The sequence below is a fragment of the Penicillium subrubescens genome (genome assembly GCF_028828155.1).
Source record: "Penicillium subrubescens strain IBT 31985 chromosome Unknown utg000007l_segment0_segment0, whole genome shotgun sequence".
Classification (NCBI taxonomy): domain Eukaryota; kingdom Fungi; phylum Ascomycota; class Eurotiomycetes; order Eurotiales; family Aspergillaceae; genus Penicillium; species Penicillium subrubescens.
Genome location: NW_026643157.1, coordinates 2,761,791 through 2,787,130, shown reverse-complemented (window position 1 = coordinate 2,787,130; position 25,340 = coordinate 2,761,791). Strand labels below are relative to the sequence as shown.

Here is a 25,340-nt window from a genome sequence, read left to right as displayed (position 1 = left end):
GTAGATATCCAGTAGTACTAGAAGATATAATTGAGGGATAAAAGGGTGTGGTATCTTTGCTAGACCAAAAATGGTCTATGGACAAGCTTCCTGGAGTATACCGTCATTTATTGCCTTGACAATTTGACACACTTTCAGGGGGTCTGTAAGGAGTAAATACTAAAACTTAAAGATAGGCATAAATGTAAATTCTTATAACAATTCAAAAAGAAGAGCTGCGTTCCAGAAAATCGGTAACTCGTTCAATCAGAAGTGGGATGGCGATCTGTATAAAGGTCCAAGCGGTTGAGGATCCTCTCACTCCGGCCCACTTTGGGGCTCGGGACAAGGTCTACCGAGGGCGACTGTTAGCGATGGAATCCAATTTTTTTCGCGGCTTTTAACTCTCCTCAAGTTCATTACTTGTTATACCTGTCAAATTGATAACATCCTGTTTATATACTGGTATATCTTGCCAGTTGCCGCTTGCCTCCTAGAAGGTATGAACCATCTCTTCTAATCTTGACCCCGCATCCCCGCAATGTCAACGCGTGACAATTGACCACGAAAGCACAGCTCGACGAAGATACTCTCAAGGAGAAGCAACAATCAAAATGCCGACTCCAATTGTAGATTCGCACATTCACCTCTTCCCAGCCTCTCATCTACCAACATTGGCCTGGTACAGCCCTGACAGTCCCCTCGGGGCGCAACACAGTGTCGACGAGTACCGACACGCATCATCTTCCATTTCTACTGAGAGCGACAGTGCCGAATCAAAATATCTACGTGGCTTTATCTTCCTTGAGACAGATCGCATTTCATCCGTGGCAGATGATCAGCCAGATAGCCCGGGATGGATGCATGCTCTGGATGAGGTGTCCTTCTTGACACGCATTGCGCTGGGAGAACCAGTTTCTGGGGAAGGCCATGACGCGACTCATAAAGACCTGTGTCTTGGAATTATTCCCTGGGCGCCGGTTCCAGGGGGACCCGAGGCTCTCACCTCATATATGACCAAGGTCAAGGAGCGGACACAAACGGAAGAAATTTGGCGCAAGGTGCGAGGAGTGAGATACTTGGTTCAGGACAAGCCAGCTGGAGTGATGCTTCAGCCGCAGTTTGTGGAAGGTTTGCGCTGGCTAGGAGAGCAAAGCCTGGTCTTTGATCTCGGGGTTGACGCCAGACAAGGTGGATTGCATCAATTGCGTGAAGCAGTGGAAATGATGGATAGGCTGGGAGATGCCAGTGTGACAATCATTATAAGTGAGTCCGCATTTCAAGAGTTTTTACCAGCTGTTATATTAAATCTACGGCATTTAGATCATCTTTGCAAGCCCAATCTACGACTTTCGCCTGAATCCGTCTCATCTCACCACGAGTTCCTAGAGTGGAAAGAATTGATTACGAAAATGGCTGAGTCGAGCTCAAGGACCTACATGAAGCTCTCGGGCGCATTTTCAGAGCTTCCCCCACTGGACTCCGAATCCGAACCTGATATCTCCAACCTCATCGATCGCATCCAACCTTGGACAGACGTGGTGTTCGACGCGTTTGGAGCCGAGCGAGTCATGTTCGGGTCGGATTGGCCCGTGTGCAATATTGGCGGTGGAGGCAATAATGTTTCGTGGAATCGGTGGATAAAGATTGTAGAGGGAATCTTAGAGAAAAGAGGATTGACCGAGGAGCAGAAACAGGGTGTTTGGGGCCAAGTCGCGGTGAGGGCGTACGATGTTAGCATTTGAAATCTCTCGGGGCATTGCTGGCCCGAGATGCCGGAGGACCGACCGCGGCAGGTTGAAGTGCCATTGCTAGTAGCCTAAGATTCTCGATTGTAAATAGCATTTGTTTGTGAAGAAGATGAGAATTCTTGACTGAGATGTTCTCTCAGTTTATCATAAGGTTTTTAAGAGAATAAACCCTTCTTCATCGCATGTCATCATGCCAGGGGAAAACTCTCCAACTCGGGATCGTGCAGCAGTGCAGAAGCTCGTGCAAGCGAGAAGTGGAGAAACGCGGGGTGACTGCCCCAGTTTCTGCCTGAGGCACTCCACTTCGGCCTAGTGACTCCGCGATCCCGAAGTCTTCATTCTCCTCTTGTTTCGCACACCCTCGGTCCTAACTTGCCTCTTCATCGGACAAACGCCGTGTATTACGCTCGACCTCACTGGCCCAGAAACCATCCCGCGTGTCATTCCGCCGAGTGCGCGTCATGGTCGATCCTCAATAAGAGAGTGGACTATCTCGCTATAGCAAAATGCCGAACACTGCAGCACCTCCCGCGCTGCTGCCCCCTCCTCCAATCAGGGACTCGGCAGCCTTGATAAAGAACAAAGCCCGGGGGAGTACTCGTCCGGGATTGATTCGGATAGCGAGCTTGTTGGCCCCAATGGCTCGCGAGCTTTGAAACGAAAACGGCCCCTCACCGTCTCGTACGTACCCGAGCTGATCATGCCACATACCCGGCCGTGAAGGCGCATTGTATGCAGGATATCCAAGGCTAATGTACCTCAAAGATGTGAACTATGCAAGCAGAGAAAGGTCAAGTGCGGTATGTGACGACGGCCTGTTTGAGGACAGACCGCGCTGCTAACCTAGAATCGTTAATACAGATCGAGTCCAGCCCAGCTGTGGCTGGTGTACTCGCAATGGTCAGATGTGTGAGTACAAGGAGCGAAAGAAGCCTGGCCTGCGGGCTGGGTATGGCAAGGAATTGGAGCAGCGGCTTGGTAGGTCGACACTCTACCTAGTCTCCATTGATCCGAAATCTCATGAGTGTTTCAGACAGATTGGAGGAGATCATTCAGGCGCAAGCCCGTCTTATTGAGATGCATGTCCTGCAGAGCCAGCCTTCAATGGGTCGTGAGATGACCCAAGCTGGCTCACTCTCTTATAGCTCTCCTTCGGAACCCTCGGCAGTCCATGGTCCCAGTCCCCGCACGGCACTTTACTTTAACGACCCTGCTTCTTCGGTAAACCTACCCTCTCGCCGAGCAGATGTCTCTATCACAAGTCCGTCGGAGACTTCGGTCAAGAACTTGGTTCAAAATAGCCTTCAAAATGGAGGATCAGCACCTTCGATGAGCTCGTTGCCCTCTATTCCTAACGCACAAACAAATAATGACTACACTGGGAACGAATCCTCATTGAAAGTCCCCGTCAGTCTTTTTGGCAACCAGGAGCAGTCATTGGCAGATCCTGACTTGGATCTTCCGCCTTATGATCTGCTGTACGCGTTGGTTGATCTCTATTTCGAGCACATCAATTCCTGGTGCCCAATTCTTCATCGTCGGTCGACATTGGACACTTTCTTCGGCCCGTCCCCGCTGGAAGAGGCAGATCGGATGGTTCTGTATGCCATCGTAGCAACAACCTTGCGCTTCTCTTCCGATGCCCGACTCAACGATTTGAATCGAAAGCGTTACCACGACTCTTCTAAACAGAAAGTTCTCCTCTACGGTTTGGAGAACTCATCTGTGAAAGCTCTACAAGCCCTCGTCATATTGGCAATAGATTTGGTTGGATCATCCAACGGTCCCCCGGGTTGGAAGTTGCTTGCTCTGATCACTCGATCTGTCGTCCAACTGGGATTGGCTGTAGAGTCCAAATCATCTCTCATCGCTCCAGTGTATCCCTCCATCTACACATTGAGAGCGGTGACACTCTCAGAGCCTGACTCTTGGATCGAGGATGAAAGCAGACGACGCTTATTCTGGATGGTATACTTGTTGGACCGGTATTCAACAATCGCCACTGCTTTCAATTTTGCCCTTGACGACAAGGACATCGACCGCAAGCTACCCTGCAAGGAAGAGTTTTTCATGAAGAACCAGCCCGTCGAGACGCGACGATTCCATTGTTCCAGTGATCGAGCCGATTATCTCAGCCATGCAGAGAATGTGGGATCCTTCGGACTATATATGGAGATCCTGGGCATTCTGTCTCGCATTCACCTGTTTTTGAAGCGACCTGTTGATATTGGGTCGCTTTCCGATGTTGAGGAATGGCAGGCCACATACCGCAAGCTTGACAGTGAGCTCACATCATGGGAGTTCAACCTGCCTGTCGAGTATGCGTATGAGAATTCGTCCAGGCTCTTCGCCGCAGGAAAACAGAGCCGATCTCTCCATAGCGACTGGGTGCAGCTCCATGCCACCTATCAAACGTGAGTTTAGACCTACTCTTAGACTTCATATCACGATACCCTGCTAAGATACCATCCAGAGCCGTGATCCGCCTGCATTCATCTGCCGCGTACCCAACTACTCGATCACCCATCTTCACCCCGTCATACAGTGCCAGCCAACGGTGTCTACTAGCAGTCGACAACATCCTCTCCGTAACACGATTCGTCGTCGAAAACAACATGCTCGACAAGCTCGGACCCCCCTTCGCCTTCACCCTCTGGGTCTCAGCCCGACTCCTCCTCGTCCACGGCTCCACAATCGCCCACACCGTCAGCCACGACATCCTCTTCTTCGTCGACACCCTCGCCCACCTAGGCCAATACTGGAAAGTCGCCGAACGCTATAGCAACATCCTCCAGCGCGTCCTCGACGAATACGGCGAATACCAACAATCCGCCGCAACAGATGGCGAACGCTCAACACCCTCCACAGTCAAAATCCTAGCCGACATGCGCCGCTGTGCCTTTGACCTCGACTTCCTGATTTCCCGTCAACCCCGTGAATCTCCATCATCCATGAGCAACGGCGGAAATGACGCAACGCGTCCTTCCAACTCGACTATTCCCCCGCGGAACCTGGCGCCGAATGAACTCGAGTACCTCGATGTCTTTGGGTTCTTTAATGTTCCGCGTGTACCGCCTGCTCGCGCGCCGGATCCTAATTCGGCTAATCCTGGTCATCTGGATATGTCTGAGTCTGTGCCAAATCCAATGTCTATTCATGGACTTACGGGTACGGGACCTGTTGTTGATGGGAATGGTAATACGAATACGAATGAGTTTAATATCACGAATTATCTGATTCCCACGCCGGAGACAGATTGGTTGTTCCGGCCTGGTGGATGAAAGAGCTGATTCCAAGCACATTGTTGAGGATTTTGTCCCTTTGCATCTTTTCTACTCGTTCCTCGGATACGTTGACAGGTTGAGGTGTTTGTGGCCATCAGTCTCAATCATCCATGTCTTATCAGTCGAATCATTGGTTACTGGTGAAGCCTCCTCCATGAGCCTCCCTCCTCACTCCCCCTACCAATGGGAATGTTTCCCCAGCATCCAGGGCGGCCAGATATTCCAACCACTACACACAGCCTCCCCCGTGCGTTCCGAGAACAGTGGTAAATTCGGATATTCTTCGCCTCCGCCCATCGTGGAACAGCAGAGTGGGATATGCCCGCCCGGCCCTAAATCAAGGATCGGAGGTTGCGGACCAGGAATGTATCTAAATACCTGTCAAATATTCCAAGATGCAATCCGCATCTTCTTACCAGAGGAAGTGCTATGCACTACCTGTCGACAAATTGAAATGTTTAGCTTCAAAGACATACAGACATCTCTACTCTCTACATTCCGATATAGAGACCCAACATATCCATTATATGCATACAAACAAAAAGAAAGAAAAAGACAGGAGACTCAGATTGTAAAGTACATATAAGGAAAAAAATAAAAATAAAAAGGAAGACCGCAAACATCCCATTTACAGTACAGCAGCCAAAGGCCTAACCAGGCCCAAGAGAAGCAAACAACAGGTAGTGGTATAGTGGTATATCCAACCAAAACAACACTTAGTTCAAGACCGGGGTAGTCTGCGCAGTGGTACGAACATGACGGCCCAACTTCTCCAGCTCGCCAATGATACCACCACCAGACAGACTCCACTTCTCGCCAACCCAGGTCTCATTGACTTCCTCGCGTAGCAAGCCGCTGCGGGCGAAGTACTCCAAGTAACCGCGGGTCTCGTCGCGGGTCAGACCGCCGAGGGTTTGGAGCTCGAACTGGGGCTCCTTGCCGGTAGTAGGCTTGAAGAGATCCAGGACGCGGGCGTCGGCACCGCTGTAGGCCTCGGGGGAAGGGTAGTCCGGGGACGAAGGGCTGGTACCGGCCTGGCGGGCGGCTAGCTGATCCAGGGCAACCTCCAGGGTGTAGATGCTGGGGTTGTTGGAGGTGGAGGTGGCGTACAGGACCATACCACCGTTCTTCAGCGAGGCCTGGCCGTTCTGCAGGAGGGAGAGGAAGTGCTTGACGAAGACGAGGTCGTGCGCGTGGACGGGGGTGAAGTCGGAGGCGCGGTAGGCGCTCTCCTTCATCCAGTGTGCGATGCCGTCGACGGTGACAAGCATGGGAGGGCGGGCCTTAAAGTCTTTCTCCATGCCGGGGGCTGCGGCGGTGGCAGTCAGCTCGGTCCACAGAGCCTGGAAGACGGGCCAGGCAATGGCGGCATCCTGGAAGCCGAGTTTGGCGAGGTCCTCCAGGGTGGAGGAGGGTTTCAGGCTTGGCAGGCCGGTGTGCTTCTGGGAAACATTGAGACTGGAGAGAACCTGGCGGTTGGCCTCAACGGTGCGCATCAGGAGGGCGGACACAGCATTGGGCTGAACGTATTGGAGAGGGTTGGTGCCCTCAATTGGGGAATAGCTAGTATCACCGGACACGAGTTCTCGAGCTGTGAAATGAGCAGTTAGTGACTTGAATTTCTCAGTTGAACCCAAAAAATGAATAATTGCAACACTTACCATCAGGAACTGTGACCACAACCCACTTCTTGAGGAAACCCATAGCCATAGCCTGCAACAAATGCACAGTCTTGCCAGAGCCCTTCAACCCCGTAATAATCTTCTTAACAACCTTGCCCTTCTCAGCCGCATCACCCTCTCCAGAGATCTTCTCAAACAAACGAGCCATCTCCAGAGTATCCCGTCGCAGAACAGTACCCGGCCGGCGGAATATCGACCAACCCTGCTTAGGCTTGAAAGCCTGCACAGCTCTCAATTGATCCAGCATAGGCACAGGCAGACCCAGAACAGAGCCCCGCAGACGAGCATCAATCATAGTCTCCGCCGACAAGTCTTGCATACCCTCAACCTCAAGAGCATTCGGGTTGCTCAGGACGATACGCTTCCGCAAAGCCTTGCGCTCGCCGACGGCCGGGGGACGCGAACGCTCGGTGGTCTTCTTCTTCTTCCGGCGGAGGGTCTGACCCTGGCGGTACTTCACTGCCACGAGCGCACCCTTCTTTTTGGTCGGATTGGCATACTGCACGGCGGAGGAGTGGAAGGAGGCGGTCGTGAGTCGGGGCGTGATGGACTGCGGAGGGAGAATTGCTCGCGGTGTTGACGGGGCGCGAAGCCTCGAGAGGCAGCTCCAGCACCACGAGGAGGCCATTGGATCACTCAGACACTGGCACGGCGGCCAGTGTGGTCAATTCGAGGCGGAATTGGGGAGTGAGAGAGTTTGGGGCAGATGGGCGGGATTTCGGAGTGTCGGGTGTAGTAAAGTTACCCATAATAATTTGATGAATTCCTTCCGCCCGTTCGGGATGGCGGTGTGGCTGGTGCCTTAGTCAGGAAACGGCAGAAAAGTAGAAGAGGCTGTGATAACCACTTTTTTTTTCTTCTTGCCGAGCAGCTTTATCTCCGCCTCATTTCTTTGCTCTGAACTGACATTTTGGCTCTTTTATTCGAGCTTTGAATTTCGTTCATTATGCCCGACGTCAAGATGGGCAACTCTGCCACAGATGCGGCTTCCAACAAGCCCGAGAGACTGTACGAAACTTTCCTCCATGTTGATATTGAATCTGTATCAACCCAAACACTCGACATAAAAAGCTAACATCAACCGCCCCAATCCAGCCCCATAACCGTCTCCAAGCCTTCTCCCTACACCTTCGACCTGGGCAATCTGATGGTCAACGACCCCAACCCCGTTGAGCTCCCCCAAGGCGAACCCCTCAACGACTCCCTCAAGGCCATCGCCCGCGACGGCGCCCAGGTCCTCCTAAACCAGCTCCTGACAACATGCACCATCACCTCCTCCGCCCAAAACGGCGTACTCCTCAACCTCCCGGCCCCGGCCACCGCCTGCCCCCGGCACAAGCCCCTGCCCATCCCCAAGCCCCCTACCAAGTGGGAGCTGTTCGCCCGCAAGAAGGGTATCGGCAAGTTCAGCCAGCGTCCCGGATTCGCCCTGGCCGACAAGGAGCGCCGCAAGAAGCTAGCCTACGACGAGGCGTCTGGCGAGTGGGTGCCGCGCTGGGGCTACAAGGGCAAGAACAAGCCCGAGGACACCCAGTGGGCTGTTGAGGTCAAGGAGGAGGACTGGAAGAAGGAAGAAGACGCTGCTGCCAAGGGTGGTAATATCCGTGGAATGAATCGGGCTGAGCGCAAAGATCGGATTAAGCGGAACGAGCGTAAGGAGCGGGCTAATGAGCGGCGGTCCAGGAAGCCTGGCAGTGGTTAGGTTTTTTTTGATCTGAGTTTTGTTTTTCGCTGGGGCCTGTATAGTTCTAGATTTCGTTTCTATTCTTCATTCTCGGGCGTTGGGGTTTGGGAATTGGGACTCATATCTTCATTACGATTGTCCAGTTGTGAGACCACCTTATCAAAAGCATTGTTTATGTCGCCATGTCTATGCCAATGATCCTACCTATACCCATTGAGGGACTAACTTTACTTCACGTACTTCATGTTTCTAGGGAGTATATGGAAATCATTGTGAGCCTTAAAAAGGTCTTCATTGAGCCGAAAATGCCATCTCACTGTCGCTATCGTACAAGCCTCAAATGAGAACGCCAGACACAGACAAATAGACATAAAATAGAAGATACCTGGCAACTGTGCGAATGAAACAAAAAACTCAAGGCACAAAATGACAGAACATAGTAAGAGCCACGGCGGGGAATCTAGAAGAAGAGCAGCAGCAGCATGAAAAGCAGATAAATCAAATGGGGGATATTTGAAGTGCTGCCAAACAGGGCACAGAGCGCAGGAGACGATGAGATTCAGATGAACAGAATGAGGGAATAAAATGAGGGAATGAAATGAGAGCCACAGATCGCCAGGGTGGGAGTGTGTACGGTGCAAATCAACATATACAACAAACAGGAAAAGCGTAAATCGAGGAAGATGATGATAGTCATGTGAGGATCATCCGATGAGGGAAATAACCGATGCCGAAGACGCCAGAATATGCACTCTGACGGGATGCTGGATTGAGACCAAGTGGTGATTCATGGGGATAACAGCATCCAGTAGAGAGGTGAGTAACGAGATTGGGAGAAAGAAATGAGAGATGATGTGAGGTTTTTGAGAATCGTCGTCGCCATCAATCAACAACTGGTAATACGATTTCCGAGAACTGCCAAAGTCTCGTGTGATCTTGCAGGCTTCCAAGGATGGATGCATAATCGGTCCAGCCGAATAGTAGAGTGCCCAGATTTGATGATTTCCAAGGCAGGTCCAAAAAAAGCCGGGGCAATATGCCCGTGAAGATGTTTTGCGGGCGACTGTGAAGTAAGCCCATAGACAAAAGTGAGAAGTTTCAGCTCTAAATCTTTATTGGTGATAAAGGCGGACCAAGTTCCGGAAGCTGTGAGATGCTTCGAGTGTGCGCGGTTTCAATGTTCTTTGGCTTGGCCTTTCGGCCACGAGACGTCTCTGGGCGAGGCTTTTCTTCCTCAGACCGAGAGCTGGAGCCTGACGAGACGGCTCGTTCGTGGCGAGATGAAGACTGGGTTGCCTCAGCCTGGACCTTGGCCTCCTTCTCTTCCACAGCCTTCCTCTCCATCTCATCCATCTCCTTCTCCTTCTGAATGTATTCCTTCTCGGTCCAGCAACCCTGCCAGCAGTTCTTCCAGTCACAGACCAAGAACTGGAAACAGAAGGCATCGATCTTCATGCAAGGCTGGAAACAAATGCAGAGATTGCGGTAGTCCATCTTGTTTTGATCGACGTATGAGTGGAGAAGGTTGAGATGGCAAGTGATAGCGAAGAGAAGATAGTAGTTATAAGGTGGAAGTTTGGACAGCTCATCCTTGAGAAGTTGGGGCGCGGTGGTGGCACCTTCACATTTCTCGGCGATCATGTCCTGTGTGGCTTTGGGGAAGAGTTCGTCTGGCAATTCACGAAGCCAGGCCTTGAACAAGGATCCAACCGTGTTAATATCATAGAGGTCTGGTACATCGAACAGACTGACGTCCAACTGTGAGTCAAACCGCCTCTGCCAGTGCTTCACCTCGCGGCCGCTACCTGGTACTCGGTAGAGACCCTCTTCCTCGCAGCCCTTGTAATTGAGGTAGTCGATGCAGCGGTAAGGGAGCGCTGGCATCCAAAACTCGGTCTTATCTCTGCAACCATCCAGCTTTTTCGCAATGCGGGTCTTCCTCGCCTGCTCAATGAGGGGAAGATTGATCACAGAGCACACGTAGTTATCATCGTTGATCAGTTCCCGTTCATTCGTGCTACCACTCCTAGTGATCTTGCCGAAGAAGCCCTTGCCCGCCTTGCCAATACGATCAGCCGCTCCACTTGATGATTGCTTGAGGTTGTTGAAAATTGCAGCTGAAGCACCAGAGACCTGGCTCAAGGATCCAGAGTTCACCATGGACCCTCCATGGCTCTTTTCTTTCCTCAGAGACGCAGCATCCGCGTGTCGTGGGGGTGGATATAGTCCTCCTTCAACGGGACGCTCAGGACGAGCGGTAGCAGCGCGTGGTGCGCTTGATGCGCTCGGTGCGTTCGAAGACTCTGTTGATTTAAATTCCTCCAGCTTCGCAAGACCAGTAGATGGCCGTCGGCCAGCGGCTCGGTTTCCGGACGATTCGTCAACTCGAATAGATCGTGATCGGGTCAAAAGGTTTGCGAATCGGGGCTTGCTCTTCTTGAACGGAGCGGGATCCATCTCGGTATTGGTCTTCTTAGGTCCAGCAGGTTGAGCTGTTTTGTCGCTGTTACCGTTTCCGTCTGGAATCATGCGCTGTTAGTCTGTGTTTTTCAAAGGACCAAGTAAAGGCAAATACTCACTCTTCTCGCTCTCACCTGCCTTGGCGAGGGTGCCAGGCAAGTCGGGGGTCGACTCGTAGAACTTCGGTGCCGTCTTCCGGTCTCTCGAACTGCCTCGACTCTTGGGTGGTTCTGTGGAGTTCTCTGAGCTATCTGATCGCTGTGCTCGATGCGACGGCTTGGGTGCTTTCAGGTTGCCGAAAAATGATTTTGACGCATCGCGCGTATGAGAGCCTTTGCCGGATTCTTTCGAAGAGGGGAAATATTGAGGGATGGCTGTCAGACCAGGCGTGGACGGCTCGGGGCCAAGTTCAGTAGCCGAAAGCCCAGGGGATTTGGGTGCGATAACAGGGCTGTTGCCCTTGCTGCTAGAGTCCTGGGTGACAGGACGGATGGTGGCGCCCTTGAGGAACGGAGAGCTGGAGGATGATTTCGGCGAGCGTGGCGTCAAGGGACTGAGACCATCAGAGCTCTGAGCCCCCGGAGAGAGAGGGCTTGTCAATTTGCCGCTGCTAAAGTCCACCTTGAGCGACTTGAGGTCGAGATTGGGAATGGTGGAGTTGCGAGATGGCATGTTGGGCGGTAATCGAGGAAGCCGGGCCTCAGTCGTATTTGTGCGAGGGTTCAAGGAGAAAGAAAAGAAATGCGGATCGGTGTGTCGCGCAGATGGTAGACAGCTCAACTTTATTTTTGTTCAGCTGTCAAATGTCCGACGTCAGCAATGGGCATCCAGGCGACCAGGATTGCGGCTGAGGCGTACCTGATGATCTGATTGTTGACCACCCGTGATCAGACAACTTAATCTTCAAGTGCAGATGGCTTGCTTTGGCCGGTTATTTGCAAAGACTATGGTTATGTTCAGATGCAAACGGTCGTTTCCATCAAATAAAGGAGGGGGGAAGAAAGGTTATCGGCAGAGTGGATTCTAGAGGAAACAATGGTATACAATTAGTCAAATCGATCGTGAAAAAGCCAGGACCGTCGGAGAGGTCTAAAAAAAGAACAAGTGACACCTCATGACACGATGACTGAGGCAGGGGACCAGGGAGTTCAAAGGAAGTGCTACGAGGTCTTTATCAAAGCAAGACCCAGACACTGGTTCACAGGCACCATAGGAGGGTTCGCGCACACTCGAGCAAAACGACTCACCAACAAGTCCCTCATGATATGTTGCCCACAACGTGTTCTCTGCGCGATTCCAATCCAGGCAAAAGCTGCAGGTGGAGGACTGGGAGGAAGAAGTTGTAGGAAGGTGTGTTGTGATTGCGAGGACCCAGTCGCTTTTTCCCCCTCTTTTTCTGGCGTGTTGGGGATCGGAGGATCGGCAGGGCAGGAGGCGACGTTTCAAGCGAGTCGCGGGCCACTAGACTCAAGGGGTCTGGTCCGAAGAGAGAGGGTGATGCCAGAAACGATCGAAGTCAAGCCCCAAGAAAAGGTTGTGATCAAGGGGAAAGGAAGAATGGAGGGACGACCGTAGGAAAAGTCCCCTAATGGACTTAGCGCTGGCGTAGCGGCTGCGTTAGTTAGCCAGGGAGCACTGACTATGACCCCGTCAGGAAAGCGTCGAGTTAACAGGTCAGCCACGCTAGCCTGTCCGGGCAATGGTAGCGGTAAAAAAGGGATGTGTGAAACTGGAGGTGAAGGAAGGACTCGAACTGAGTCGAATCGAAGCTGCAAGATGCAAAATGCAAGATGCAATGTGGTATGGGGTGGATTGTGGGAGAGTTGAAGAAGCGACCACGCATTCCTCGCAGGACGATTATGCAAGGCCCCAAAGCCACCCGGTTATCAGTTATCGGGGGGAGAGTCCTGGAGACTGGAGACTGTGGAATTGTACTTGACAGCCAAAAAAAGTGGTGCATGCATTCTAAAAGGGGGAAAAGAAAGTCGGTGGAGACTCTTGTATTTACCCAGTGGGATTCCCACTTGGCTTTAATTATGCCAGTCTATACTTGGTACCAGCTATAACTAAGACAATGGAGTACAGATAGCGACAAAGTACATCCATTGTACTCTGTCCAGAGTACCAGTACTCGTCTGATTACTATATTACTATACCCTACTATAACCTGCTATCTGATGGTCTCAAGGACCTGTCCCAAGGATCCATGTTGCACGGGTGGCCGACTGGGGTGTGTGCCATGCATCATACTCTACTATATCTCGCTTTCGCTCACGGTGAGCCATGATCTCATGTGTCAATCAATCATTGATCCTTGGGGGCCGTTCCATGGGCATCACGGTGGAGTGTTTGAGGTTGTTCCATCTCATCCAGGTACCATCAATAGAGACTATTTAGACTATAGAATATAGATACCTTGTCAACAGCAACATCCCGGTCTAGGCAACACCGGTACTCGAGGTTATTGACACCGACAATGACCGCTGACAACTCAACTACAGTACTACTCTATCGCGATCGGACCGGAATCCTCATCGGGCAATGACTTTCAATAACCTCTTGAGCACTCTGTACAACTGTGTACTCGAGTCCGCGCGATCGGAGGGCTCCCCACCAGGAACGGGCAAAGCCATTGGGTCAAACAAACAGAGCCACGGGCGGGATGATGTGCGTGCCTTACGTTGCAGTGGTTATTGACGTTGATTGGGCCGATCATCGAGTCAGAGTGGAGTTATCTTGGATGACTGGCGAATCCCACCAGTCTGTGCCTGTCGCGGATTCCACGGTTACGTTTGTCGCAGATGCTGGCATAACCGGACAAATCCGAATCATGGGAGCCTTAAGAAAGTTACCAGTTCAAGGGACACGGAATATGATAACACGAATGTCTTCCAAGGTATGATGCGCTGCTCGGATTTGTACACGGTCCTTCTGCATAACAATGTGACTTCCGTAGATATACATACTTCGGAAGTACGGAGTATGTATATTTCAGGGGTAAATTCGAAGAAAAAGAGACAGAAAAAAAAAGAACGATAACCACGCGACTTTCCCAGCGCCTCTCCGCTGAACCAAATACCTGGGAAATATACTCCAGGCTCCATCCATGCAAATAATAGGCCAGAGTCATAATAATAGACCTTACACCCCCTCCAAATAGGCAAATACCAAAGGCAGTCGTCAGACAAAAACGTGTCCACGGCGCTTGCACCGGGCCCCATCGTCTCCACTTTTTGTTTCTTGCTTCATGGGCTTGCTAAATTGCCTAGTTTGCCCAAGTTTCAGATTCTGTCCACTGACAATGTCCATCGCCCTGGAGAAGCGCTGCCCATTCCCCTCTTCATCCATGGCTCGGATCCTACGCTAATCCAGAGTGGGGGTGGACTTCTTTTAGAAATCGTTTGCCTGATCCTGTGTCACTGTGTGCCGGAGGATGTGAGGAACCCTCCGGCTTGTCTTCATGGAGTACGAAATATGTACATAGAGCCATAGACGAGTACTGTACAGTAGTGATGTAAGAGAGCTACCCAGTCGCTTAATCAAAAGTACAAGTACCTTTGGAAATGCGGTGTACATAGGTATCCTTGCCGATTCGTCGAATATATATTCCAGATTAGTACATACTTGAGCTAATAACACAATCTTCCAATCCGCGCAATTGAAATCGATATCCTAAAGTAAACTCATGTTTACTTTGACAGTCGGTTATCAGACACCTGCAGGACCCTGGTTAGTCTTCGCTCCCTATGCTGAACCGAAATGAGCCAACTGCAGCACGTTGGTGCCGCAAAGACCCTTGCGGTGGCAAAGCGATCATCACGACCTCGTTTATCAAATTTTAATCTCAAACAACGACGACCAGAATGGAAATCTCTATCTTTTGTACGACTGTACGGTGCACAAAGCATTGGCGTCCATTCTGTACTGCACCAGAATAACTCAGCCTTATTCTTTGATCCGGCCGCGGACCCATCAACAAGCTTCCATTTCTATTTCTATTTCTTGGTCTTTGTCTCCCCCCCATCTTGCTTATCTGTGTTACTCCTACCTCGGTGGAGAGACCACTGTGCGACCGGTACATAAATTCAATTTACTTTTATTGTGTTATTGTGTCAAATCCCTCGGCCATGGCGATGGTTCTTACCCGGTCCACTCGTCCTGGCACCCGCACGTCCCAGAGATCCCTCTCTGTCTGAAACATGGCAGATATTCTAAGACTAGCGCCGGAAACATACAACACCTCGGTGCACGGAGCAATCTGCAGTGCGACTTTGAGAGAATGAACACACTTGTACAGTCATCAGTGGGACAATGAACTAAGCTGGTTCTGGGTAAGCATGGAGATCTACCATTGTGTTGTCTGGTAGCTTTTCAAGACTCAAAGTATGTATGAGCATGCAACTGTGAGTCAGTTCGCTCGAAGTATAGAATTTGTCGCCTCATTCCCTCCCCATACTTAGTCGAAATAATGTCTAAAAGATACCAATTTATACTACTAGAAATCTAGTCATCTTCAAATACTGGGCGTCCACAATCCATTTGCCTGAAAGAACATGCTTAACAGCAACGATTGCATTATTTATCAATGCCATCATCGACTTGGGTATACCACAATACAAAGGACAACTGGTCAGAGTAGTTCCCCCAAGCCCTAATTTGATCTGATATTGGTAAAATATAGCGACTCCATTGTTGATCAGATTATTTCCATCCAACATATACGGTAGCCCTACAGCAACGTTGTCCTCCATACTCGATGAGTTGAATAATATAGCACTTGCTTCGGGTCTTCTGGCAGTGTTCACCGCCCTCGAATATTCACCGCCTGCATTGCACTGCCATATATTCCTCCGCCCTCGGCAAACTAATTCGCGCTAAATCACGTGAACACACATTCGCCAATTATAAAAGGTCAAGAATATTTCCCGCTCAGCCACACTTCGCCCCTCCCCACCTCCTGTCCCGAGGCTCTGCTAGCCCTTGGTGGCGTTCACCCATTGCATCTTAGCTTCGTGACAGCTATGACCCGAGCAACATCCTTCATTCAGAGGGTACCCACGGGACAATCTTCTCCTCATCCTGTGTCACTAATCTGCCCAATATTATCTATCCCCTTGGTTCACTGGAGCTGAATCGACGACGCCCATCACGACGCGTCCCCCACAGTCACTAACAATGGCGCTGGTATCAGGCCCTGGCAGAGCTGGAGGCATCTCGTCAGACCAGGAGTTGCACACCTTGAAACATGTGGCATACATCAAAAACCTGGACACTGTGCGTGATCTTCTCTCTTGAAGCCAGGTCATACGGTAGGGACCCCTGATTAACCAGTGATTATAGCGGAAAGATGAACTCGAATACTGGCTTACCGAGCACTTGCGTCTGAATGGTGTCTATTGGGGACTGACTGCACTTCATCTCCTTGGACATCCTGACGCGTTACCCCGCACTGAAACTATTGACTTCGTGCTTTCTTGCCAGAAGGACAGCGGAGGATTTGGTGCTGCCCCTGGCCATGATGCTCACATGCTCTACACTGTCTCTGCAGTCCAGATTCTGGTCACTATCGATGCTGTGGATGAGCTAGAGAAGCGTGGTCTTGGGGGCAAGCAGAAAGTTGGCTCTTGTATGTTCCCACCTCCCTGTGTGATGACGTCGATGATTTAAAACCTGACTGATTGATCCTAGTCATCGCAAGCCTGCAGAACAAACGTGATGGCTCCTTCATGGGTGATCAATGGGGTGAGACCGATACGCGTTTCCTGTATGGTGCCTTCAATGCCCTATCCCTCCTGGGTCTACTAGACATGATCGACATCCCCAAAGCTGTCTCTTACATTCAAAGTTGTGAGAACTTCGATGGAGCCTACGGTGTGACCCCTGGCGCAGAATCCCACTCAGGGCAGGTCTTCACCTGTGTTGGAGCTCTAACTATCGCCGGTCGCCTGGATCTGGTGAACAAGGATCGACTCGGGGCCTGGCTGAGTGAACGACAAATTGACAAAGGTGGTTTCAATGGGCGTCCTGAGAAACTCCCCGATGCATGTTATGCCTGGTGGGTTGGGTCCAGTTTAGCCATGATTGACCGCCTTCATTGGATCGATGGCAAAAAACTTGCATCATTTGTTTTGCAATGCCAGGTTTGTTTATGATTCTTCTATCTATCTCTACCATCTACATTCTAACATGACACAGGACCCTGAAGCAGGTGGCTTCGCTGATCGCCCTGGGAATATGGTTGATGTTTACCATACACACTTTGGCATCGCAGGCCTGAGCCTTCTTGGAATGGAGGGTCTACAAGAAGTTGACCCTATTTAGTTTGTGACCCATGTCTCCTCTGTTTTGACCAGTTTACTGACTGATATCCCAGCTGCATGCCTAAGTCTGTCATTGCACGATGCTTTGCAAAGTAAAGGGATTATGTTGTATGAACACTGCACTGTTCCTCGACTTTTCAAACCCTCCTGCCATCTAATAACCCATTGATTCTTTTTTCCCATGAACTATGGGATACAAGGCAGGAGGAGAGCAATGTCCACTTTGACTTATTCCGCTTCATACCATCCCACAATGGCCTAATGGCTGTTAAGACATCGTGGCACATATTTTACCTTATCTTTTCAATTTCTTTTGCCCTCTCTTTTATCTTTTTTATCTTTTCTTCCTTTTATTTTTATTTTTTTTTTTGTATATTGCATATCCAGCGTTTCTCTACAGCGTTTTTCTGTCAATCTACCAAGAAAACGGAGATAGCACAATATTACGCTGGTTCATTTCGAAAATGACAATACCGCCACCTGGACATCCCCTTCAATATGGGAAGGCTGAACCCTTGGTTGTTCTGGAGAGTTAGACTATGCTTCGATTGCTGCTTCCCGTCAGATTTACGCTGGGCCTTCTCTCTGAAGGAGGGGCGGGTGATTGCCTCGAGGCCTCGCTGCCTCGACAGGTCCCCTGGATCTCCTCCGTTCTTTCCAATCCTCTTTCGAACCTTCCTTATCATCGTCTCCCTCACATCATCCCTTCATCATTTTCGTACAGTTTCCGAGACTTCGAACAGTCAGTCTCACAGTTTTGCATCCAGCTACCCAGTGCCGCCATCATCCAGGCTTGGATCTGGAAAGATGGACGCATCGGGGCGCCAGTGCGTCATTTGCCCGATGAAGCCCGTCTTCAGTGATGTGTCTCATCTTTTGACCCATCTCCTCTCCAAGGGCCATCTGTCCCAAAAGAACCAGCTTGAATTTCGCCAGAAGGCCGGTACCAACAACGCTGCTGCTACTACGCTCCTCACCGCATACGACGACTGGTACAGTGCCAACAACCTTGACCCGTTGCTTGCCGAGCGCCAGGCTGCCAAGGATGGCCGCACGAACAAGAGAAGATCATCTGGACAGAATGCTTTGATCCAAAACACCCTGATCCCGCCCGTCTTGACTGATCCTGGTGTGGTTACAGCGGCGCCGAATTCTGGAGTTGCAGAGACCACGACCTTGACAACTGTCTACAACGGTACTTCTGCTATCCGAATCGCGAACGGAACAACCAATAAAACTCCTGTTGTTGCAGCGGCTTCGACTCCTATTGCAACTGCGGCTACAACCCTCTTTGCGACTGCATCTCCTGCTGTTGCTGTTACAGAAGCACACACCGTTGGACCCACTGTTGCAACTCCTACTCTCCCGGATTACATCGACCCTCGCCTTGGGGAACCCTACGGATCTGGTCACGAGCAACTCAACCCTGAGGGTGCATCTTCCGCTACGTCGACTGTCGGCTGGTACCAAGCCCAGCTTATGCCTCAAGATTCCGATGTTTGCAATGCTTACACGCCTGGCAATACTGAACTGACCAGCTGGGACGGCCAGGAGGACATCGACAACAACGGGGAGACCATCAGCGGCGCCATTGACCCGTTTGAGGTGGATGAGAAGCTGACCAATGACAATGCCAGATCCGAGGCGTCGATCAGTCTGAAGGGTGTTCAGTGGCCTGGAATGGACCTCTTTGATGCAGCCACGCCGGAAATGCGACGAAAGCGCAACCAGAAGAAAGATGGGACCCTTGTGAAGCAGATGGAAGCGAATTCTCAGCAGGTCGAGCCCACTGAACAGATCTTTCAATCCACCGAAGGGCTGCCCTTCCAGGCGGAACGTGAGATTACCGGCAAAGTTGAAGATTACCCCCCTCTGGAAGGCGAGTCCCCAATTGCAAAGAAGGGCCCAGTTCGCGGCAAGCCGGGTATGCTCCGGGAGCGCGATGCCAACGTTCCACGCGCCAGGGACACAAAGCGTGTTAAGAAGGAGAATCCTCGCAGCCGTGATGAGAGTGAAGACACACTGGAGTACACTGAACCAGCTCGTTTCCCGAATAACTTCGGATCGGCCTATCGCGAGGCAGACGGAGATCAACGACGTGCTCTACAAGGCCCGCGATTCTCTGTCTTCAAAGACGAGCAGGATCAGACTCACACCGAGTCCGCAATGATTCAGGCTCCTCAGGGCACATTGGCTCCAGCCCAACTCGCCCTCAACAACACATCGAATATCTCGCACCACCATGGACATAGAATCCCGCCAAGCAATGAAAATATTGAGCCCATTATGAGCATCGCGAATCGAGCTAACCCTCCGATTTTCAATCCGATGTCGCCTTTTGTGAATGGAAACAACATCGGCCAGGGTTACTTCTACAACGACCCAATTTTTGGCCAATTGTGGGTTGCTGTTCCATCCCAACTCAATCCAATTTTCGGCGCTACTTCGGCCACAACGTTCGGCCATCATTCGTACGGCGAAGAGGTCCCTCTGCCCAACAGCCGCTGGACCACCAATTCGCAAGCGATGGCTTCTGGCGCCGGTACCATTGAGGAGGATGATGAGGACACATTCACTCAGATGCACACTGGAACGACCTATCAAGAGAACTAAATTTTCGGCGAATTGCGGATCTGAAGGCTACATGGATCCATTGTGTTTTGAAAAGTTCTGGAGCGGCCTGGGGTATCTATGGCTGCATTTTTTCTTCGTTACATCGGTCACCTGGTGGTTCGAAAAGTTCTGGAGACCGAGCAGGGTGTCACTCATCCTCTTGGACTCTAACATTTTGAACGCATTGATCTGGATCGTTCTGCCGTTGTTGGTGGCGGGCATTTGATAGCATCAGTGGTGGCACAGATTTTCTTTTGCACAGACAGTCAACCGCGCTGTATGTAACATACATAGCTAGCCTCACAATGAATAATTTCTAATGAAATGTGGCTCATTACTATCAAATAACTAAGCTATAGATTAAGTTGTATAAGCTTCTTATTTCAAGAGTACGAAGTAGTTGTATATTGGAAGTTGAAGGTTGGTCTGATACTCGCCTCTAGTGGAGACTAACTTGGGTAGTTAGAACGGGTGCCCACCTAAGTTACTGCCCGATAAGGGGCTGACTCATCAACCAATTAAACGCCCATCGCGTCTCTAACGCGTCAAGCTCCGCGATTGCGGAGCTCAATGTCAACTAAGAGAGAGCGACCAAAGCATCACTGTTCTCCTTATCTTATAGAGCCCCGAATCTGATCTTCCTTATCTTGTGTTCTATTAATCCTCCCTTCTGCCAGGACTGCCGGACACGATGGCGCCTCATTCCTCCCAATCCTCCGCACCTTCTCCGTCCTTGAAACGAAAGCAAGCGACTATCTCGAGTTTCTTCACTCAGAAGCCATCCTCGACGCCGAAGCCTGCATCGAGTAGCGCCGAGACAGTCCCGGAGAAGACATCAAAGAAGAGAGCGGCCTCTCCCATAGAACCAAGTCCGGAGCGGAAACGAGCAGTCTCCATACATGAACAAGACGAGGATCAGGATGACATCGTGGTGCCACCTTCAAAACGAGCTCGTACCAATGGCTCTATCGCAGGAGAAAGCAAGCCAGCTCCACCCCCGGCTGAGTTACCTCTGAACCCGGCCTCCCAACTCAGCAGCAGCAGCAGCCAGCGGACCGATATCTTCAAATTCCAGAGCTCGCCCGCCATCGCTCCACCCAGCAAAGAAGCCGAGGACCCAGAGGAGACGCAACGGAGGAAAGAAAAAGAGAAACAACACCAGAAATTTGTACGGAAGCTTGGTGGCCCTGATTGTTTGATTGGAATTGGGAGGGCCGCGGCCGGCGACCAAAGTGGCGCTGCGGCTGAGGCCGAGGAAGAAGAGGAAGAAGATGAACCTGCACCCCCGCCTCCGACGAAGGGCAAGGGTGCGAAGAAAGGCGGTAGCAAACTTACGCCGATGGAGAAGCAGGTTATTGAAATCAAGCGCAAGCATATGGATACTGTGTTGGTCATTGAGGTTGGGTATAAGTTTCGGTTCTTTGGCGAGGATGCTCGTATTGCGGCGAAGGAACTTGGGATTGTGTGTATCCCGGGGAAGTTCAGGTTTGATGAGCGTATGTTGTTTACCTGCTCCAAAATACTAGTACAACCTCGCTAATCATCTACAGATCCATCGGAGGCACACCTTGACCGCTTTGCGTCTGCCAGTATCCCCGTCCACCGGCTACATGTACATGTGAAACGACTGGTTACGGCGGGCCACAAAGTTGGAGTGGTGCGGCAGATCGAGACGGCGGCGCTTAAGGCTGCAGGCGATAATCGCAATGCGCCCTTTGTCCGTAAGTTGACCAACCTGTACACCAAAGGAACATACATCGACGATGTCGAGGGTCTCGAAGGCCCAGCTGCCGCGGCTGGTGGTGCATCGCCGGCGACGGGGTACATGCTTTGCATCACAGAGACCAATGCCAAGGGCTGGGGCAATGATGAGCGAGTGCACGTTGGTATCGTTGCCGTCCAGCCTGCCACGGGTGATGTGATCTATGATGACTTTGAAGACGGGTTCATGCGCAGCGAGATTGAAACGCGGCTGTTGCACATCGCGCCTTGTGAGATTCTCATTGTTGGTGAGATGTCGAAAGCGAGCGAGAAGCTTGTACAGCATTTGTCCGGAAGCAAAATGAATGTCTTTGGTGATGCTGTTCGTCTCGAACGGTCTCCGAAGAAGAAGACCGCAGCTGCCGAGGCGCATAGTCATGTTTCGGGCTTTTATGCTGGGAAAATGAAAGCTACTGGTACGGAAGACGATGTCCAGGCGGCCAAGCTATTGCAGAATGTGCTTGAACTGCCGGAACAGGTTACCGTTTGCCTTTCTGCTATGATTGAACATATGACCGAGTACGGATTGGAACATGTCTTCGATCTGACAAAGTATTTCCAGCCTTTCTCGGCAAGGTCACACATGCTCTTGAATGGAAACACCCTGGTCAGCCTGGAGATTTATCAAAATCAGACTGATCATTCAGCCAAAGGTAGTCTGTTTTGGACTTTAGACCGAACACAGACGCGGTTTGGGCAACGGCTGCTACGGCGCTGGGTTGGACGGCCGTTGCTTGATAAAGTACGGCTTGAAGAGCGTACCAACGCAATTGAGGAGCTCACGAACCCCGTTCGCACTGTAATTGTGGAGCGAGTGAGAAGGTTGCTGGGCAAGATCAAGAGTGACTTGGAGAAGAGCTTGATCCGTATTTACTACGGCAAGGTATGTACTTGGTCGCGTGCTAGATGTTTTCGACTGCTAACTCAAGGCTTTCAGTGCACCCGGCCGGAGCTTCTCACCGTTCTGCAAACCATGCAGACGATTGCAATGGAATTCGCCGATGTCAAATCCCCAGCCGACACAGGGTTTGAATCCACACTGATTAGCGAAGCGATTGCTTCCCTTCCAACCATTTTGAAAGATATCACCCGGTTCTTAGACAAGATCAACCTTCACGCAGCACGAAATGATGACAAGTACTCGTTCTTCCGTGAAGAAGAGGAGACGGAGGAGATTGGCGAAGAAAAGCTCGGAATCGGTAGTATCGAGCACGAGCTGCAAGAGCATCTCTCCGTGGCCAGTGAGCGTTTACAAAGAAAGGGCGTCAAGTATGTGACGGTGTCCGGCATCGAATACCTCATCGAGATCGAGAATAACTCGCTAGCTATCAAGAAGGTCCCGGCGTCTTGGATCAAGGTCAGTGGGACGAAGAAGGTCTCACGATTCCATACGCCTGAAGTGATCCAACTCATCCGCCAACGTGATCAACATAAGGAAGCTCTGGCCGCGGCTTGTGACAAAGCTTTTGCAGCACTTCTCGGCGATATCGCGACACAGTACCAGTCCTTCCGGGATTGTGTCCAGTCTCTCGCGACGCTAGACTGTTTACTCTCACTGGCAGTCATTGCCCAACAACCTGGTTATGTCAAGCCAGAATTCACCGAACGACCATGTCTCCATGTCGAACAGGGCAGGCATCCGATGGTGGAACGCATCCTAACAGACACCTATGTCCCCAATGACACCAACCTCGATCCGGACGGCACACGAGCACTCCTCGTCACCGGTCCTAACATGGGCGGAAAGTCCAGCTATGTGCGCCAAGTCGCCCTCATCGCAATCATGGGACAGATCGGTTCCTACGTACCCGCAGCCTCCGCCAAGCTAGGTCTCCTCGATGCCGTCTTCACGCGCATGGGCGCCTTTGACAACATGCTCGCCGGCGAATCCACATTCATGGTCGAGCTCTCCGAAACAGCCGATATCCTCAAGCAAGCCACACCACGCTCCTTAGTCATCCTCGACGAACTAGGCCGCGGTACATCAACACACGACGGCGTCGCCATCGCCCAAGCCGTCCTGGACTACATGGTCCGAAACATCCGCTCACTAACCCTCTTCATCACGCACTACCAACACCTCTCGCGCATGGTCCGCTCATTCCCGAACAGAGAACTGCGTAACGTACACATGCGTTTCACAGAGTCGGGTGAGAAAGACGGTGACGAAGAAATCACCTTCTTGTATGAAGTTGCAGAAGGCGTGGCGCATCGGAGTTACGGACTGAATGTAGCGCGGTTGGCGCATTTGCCGGCTTCTGTGTTGGAGTTGGCGAAGACTAAGAGTGCGGAGTTGGAGGAGTTGATTAAGAGGAAGAGGTTGGCTGCGCTTGTTGGAGCTGTTGGGAGGGTTGTTGAGGTTAGGGATGGTGGTGGTGCTGTTTCCGCGGAGGATGAGCTCGTTGAGCGATTGCTTGCTAGTGCGGACCAGTTGTAGGATGATAGGATAGGCTTGGTTTGGGTGTTATCTTTGTACATTTATCTCGGTATGGATCAAAAGCATCTTTTTATAAAAACAGGCCTCTATCCTCATGCTGCGACCAGTCGACCTGCGGATCAGACTATCTATTGTTCGTACAACTCTACTGGTCTCTGATTAACCATAGGAGATATTCAAGATTATCTCAAGATATTCAATTTTTGACATCAGAATCTATCTAGCAGCTTGAAACCATGGATTTCGAGCGGGTGAGTAGGAAATAGATGCAGAGATTGTTTGACCGGCAGAATATCAAGTCATCACCAGGTGGACGAAGACTTAAGAAACACCACTGTATTCACCCCCACCCGCTAGGAAGAGATTGAAAGATGACCGTCGGGGGAGGTTGAGAGATGACCGAAGGGTATCAGTCATAGTATCGGTCTCAAAACAACTGCTTCCCACGAAATCTGTGCTTTCGTGACACTTGATTGAAGCTATAGTGCTATGCCAACTTTTTTAGTTTAGGATGGGGAATAGCATGACCACACCGCGACTGAATCTTAGAGATCGAGCGTGACTTACAAGTTTCATTCCTAGCTCTTAGATAACTCTCAGGTCATGCTGATGGCATACTCTATGTCCACACACAGAATACCAAAGGAGGCCGCAGTCAGAAGGGGGAAACGAGTCAATCAGTCAATCTAGAGATATCTAAGGGAGCAGAAGGGAAAGAGGGACGCAGAGGCCTCTTATAATCCAACAGAACAAGACACAGGGCCAGGACAAAACAGGAATCTGCCGATAGGAGGGAAGTTCCGTCACATAGTCCCCTTGCGTTTGAAGTCACAACAAGTTGGAACTGGTGGAACTAGTCTGAGTAGCCCATGCAATGTAGAGCAATGGAGTTCGCCCTCAAAGTAAGACCCAGTCGAGACTTAATGCGATGCTATTTGCTTACGCAGTCCACGGGTCTATCGAGAGAGCAGCAAAGGATATTTCCCTGTCCGGTAAATAGACACCAGATCTGGAGTCTGGTTTATGTAGCTCAAGCTAGTTCATATATATTGAGCTGACCGGCCCATACCTATAGATTCTACAATCCAAGCAGCTGTAGGCTATCAGAGACTAACAAATAAGCTAATTAACCTCTGTTTCCTAGCTCTAATATTTTGTTGCTCACAGGGTATATGTATCTAATGATCATCCCATACTTGCAGTGGATTATTCAAGGTCCTCTCCGAGACACGTTCCTGTCAATTAAAACAAAGATCCTAGTGACTAGACAATATTGTAGACTAAACTGAAGGCTATGACAACTGTCAAGGACTTGAGAAGGTTTGCGAGGGCTGGTGGTTGAGAACTAAATTTTGAGGAAGTGTGATAT

The 25,340-nt window shown here is 50.8% G+C and overlaps 7 protein-coding genes across 7 annotated transcripts; 5 read left to right on the top strand and 2 right to left on the bottom strand.

Moving 5' to 3' along the window:
• Positions 1-593: 593 nt before the first annotated feature.
• N7473_010768 (putative C6 transcription factor) lies at positions 594-5,011 on the top strand (the record flags this gene model as incomplete). The annotated part of the gene is made up of 7 exons (XM_057156707.1): positions 594-1,245; positions 1,303-1,712; positions 2,233-2,411; positions 2,496-2,530; positions 2,592-2,708; positions 2,764-4,144; positions 4,204-5,011. 7 exons carry the CDS (start codon positions 594-596, stop codon positions 5,009-5,011), a joined length of 3,582 nt encoding a protein of 1,193 aa, XP_057005362.1.
• A 513-nt stretch (positions 5,012-5,524) lies between these two features.
• N7473_010767 (mitochondrial 37S ribosomal protein mS29) lies at positions 5,525-7,424 on the bottom strand. The gene is made up of 2 exons (XM_057156706.1): positions 6,676-7,424; positions 5,525-6,605 (listed from the first exon to the last, which is right to left on the bottom strand). The coding sequence occupies exons 1-2, from the start codon at positions 7,322-7,324 to the stop codon at positions 5,731-5,733; spliced, it is 1,524 nt and encodes a 507-aa protein (XP_057005361.1). The 5' UTR covers positions 7,325-7,424; the 3' UTR covers positions 5,525-5,730.
• Positions 7,425-7,642: 218 nt separating this feature from the next.
• N7473_010766 (ribosome biogenesis protein RRS1) lies at positions 7,643-8,398 on the top strand (the record flags this gene model as incomplete). Its single annotated transcript, XM_057156705.1, has 2 exons — positions 7,643-7,704; positions 7,792-8,398. 2 exons carry the CDS (start codon positions 7,643-7,645, stop codon positions 8,396-8,398), a joined length of 669 nt encoding a protein of 222 aa, XP_057005360.1.
• Positions 8,399-9,484: 1,086 nt separating this feature from the next.
• N7473_010765 (uncharacterized protein) lies at positions 9,485-11,512 on the bottom strand (the record flags this gene model as incomplete). The annotated part of the gene is made up of 2 exons (XM_057156704.1): positions 9,485-10,899; positions 10,960-11,512. 2 exons carry the CDS (start codon positions 11,510-11,512, stop codon positions 9,485-9,487), a joined length of 1,968 nt encoding a protein of 655 aa, XP_057005359.1.
• Positions 11,513-16,015: 4,503 nt separating this feature from the next.
• N7473_010764 (Rab geranylgeranyltransferase subunit beta BET2) lies at positions 16,016-17,256 on the top strand (the record flags this gene model as incomplete). The annotated part of the gene is made up of 5 exons (XM_057156703.1): positions 16,016-16,114; positions 16,181-16,466; positions 16,529-16,980; positions 17,036-17,160; positions 17,214-17,256. The coding sequence occupies 5 exons, from the start codon at positions 16,016-16,018 to the stop codon at positions 17,254-17,256; spliced, it is 1,005 nt and encodes a 334-aa protein (XP_057005358.1).
• Positions 17,257-18,003: 747 nt separating this feature from the next.
• On the top strand, positions 18,004-19,773 carry N7473_010763 (uncharacterized protein; the record flags this gene model as incomplete). The annotated part of the gene is made up of 1 exon (XM_057156702.1): positions 18,004-19,773. One exon carries the CDS (start codon positions 18,004-18,006, stop codon positions 19,771-19,773), a length of 1,770 nt encoding a protein of 589 aa, XP_057005357.1.
• A 691-nt stretch (positions 19,774-20,464) lies between these two features.
• msh3 (mismatch repair protein MSH3) lies at positions 20,465-23,971 on the top strand (the record flags this gene model as incomplete). The annotated part of the gene is made up of 3 exons (XM_057156701.1): positions 20,465-21,269; positions 21,324-22,417; positions 22,472-23,971. The coding sequence occupies 3 exons, from the start codon at positions 20,465-20,467 to the stop codon at positions 23,969-23,971; spliced, it is 3,399 nt and encodes a 1,132-aa protein (XP_057005356.1).
• Positions 23,972-25,340: the final 1,369 nt, after the last annotated feature.

Excerpts from the sequence above, each read along its gene's own strand:
- N7473_010767 (XM_057156706.1), bottom strand. The coding sequence starts at position 7,324 with ATGGCCTCCTCGTGGTGCTGGAGCTGCCTCTCGAGGCTTCGCGCCCCG. Across the intron at positions 6,606-6,675 it reads TGTGGTCACAGTTCCTGATG|CTCGAGAACTCGTGTCCGGT; the intron begins GTAAGTGTTGCA and ends CTCATTTCACAG.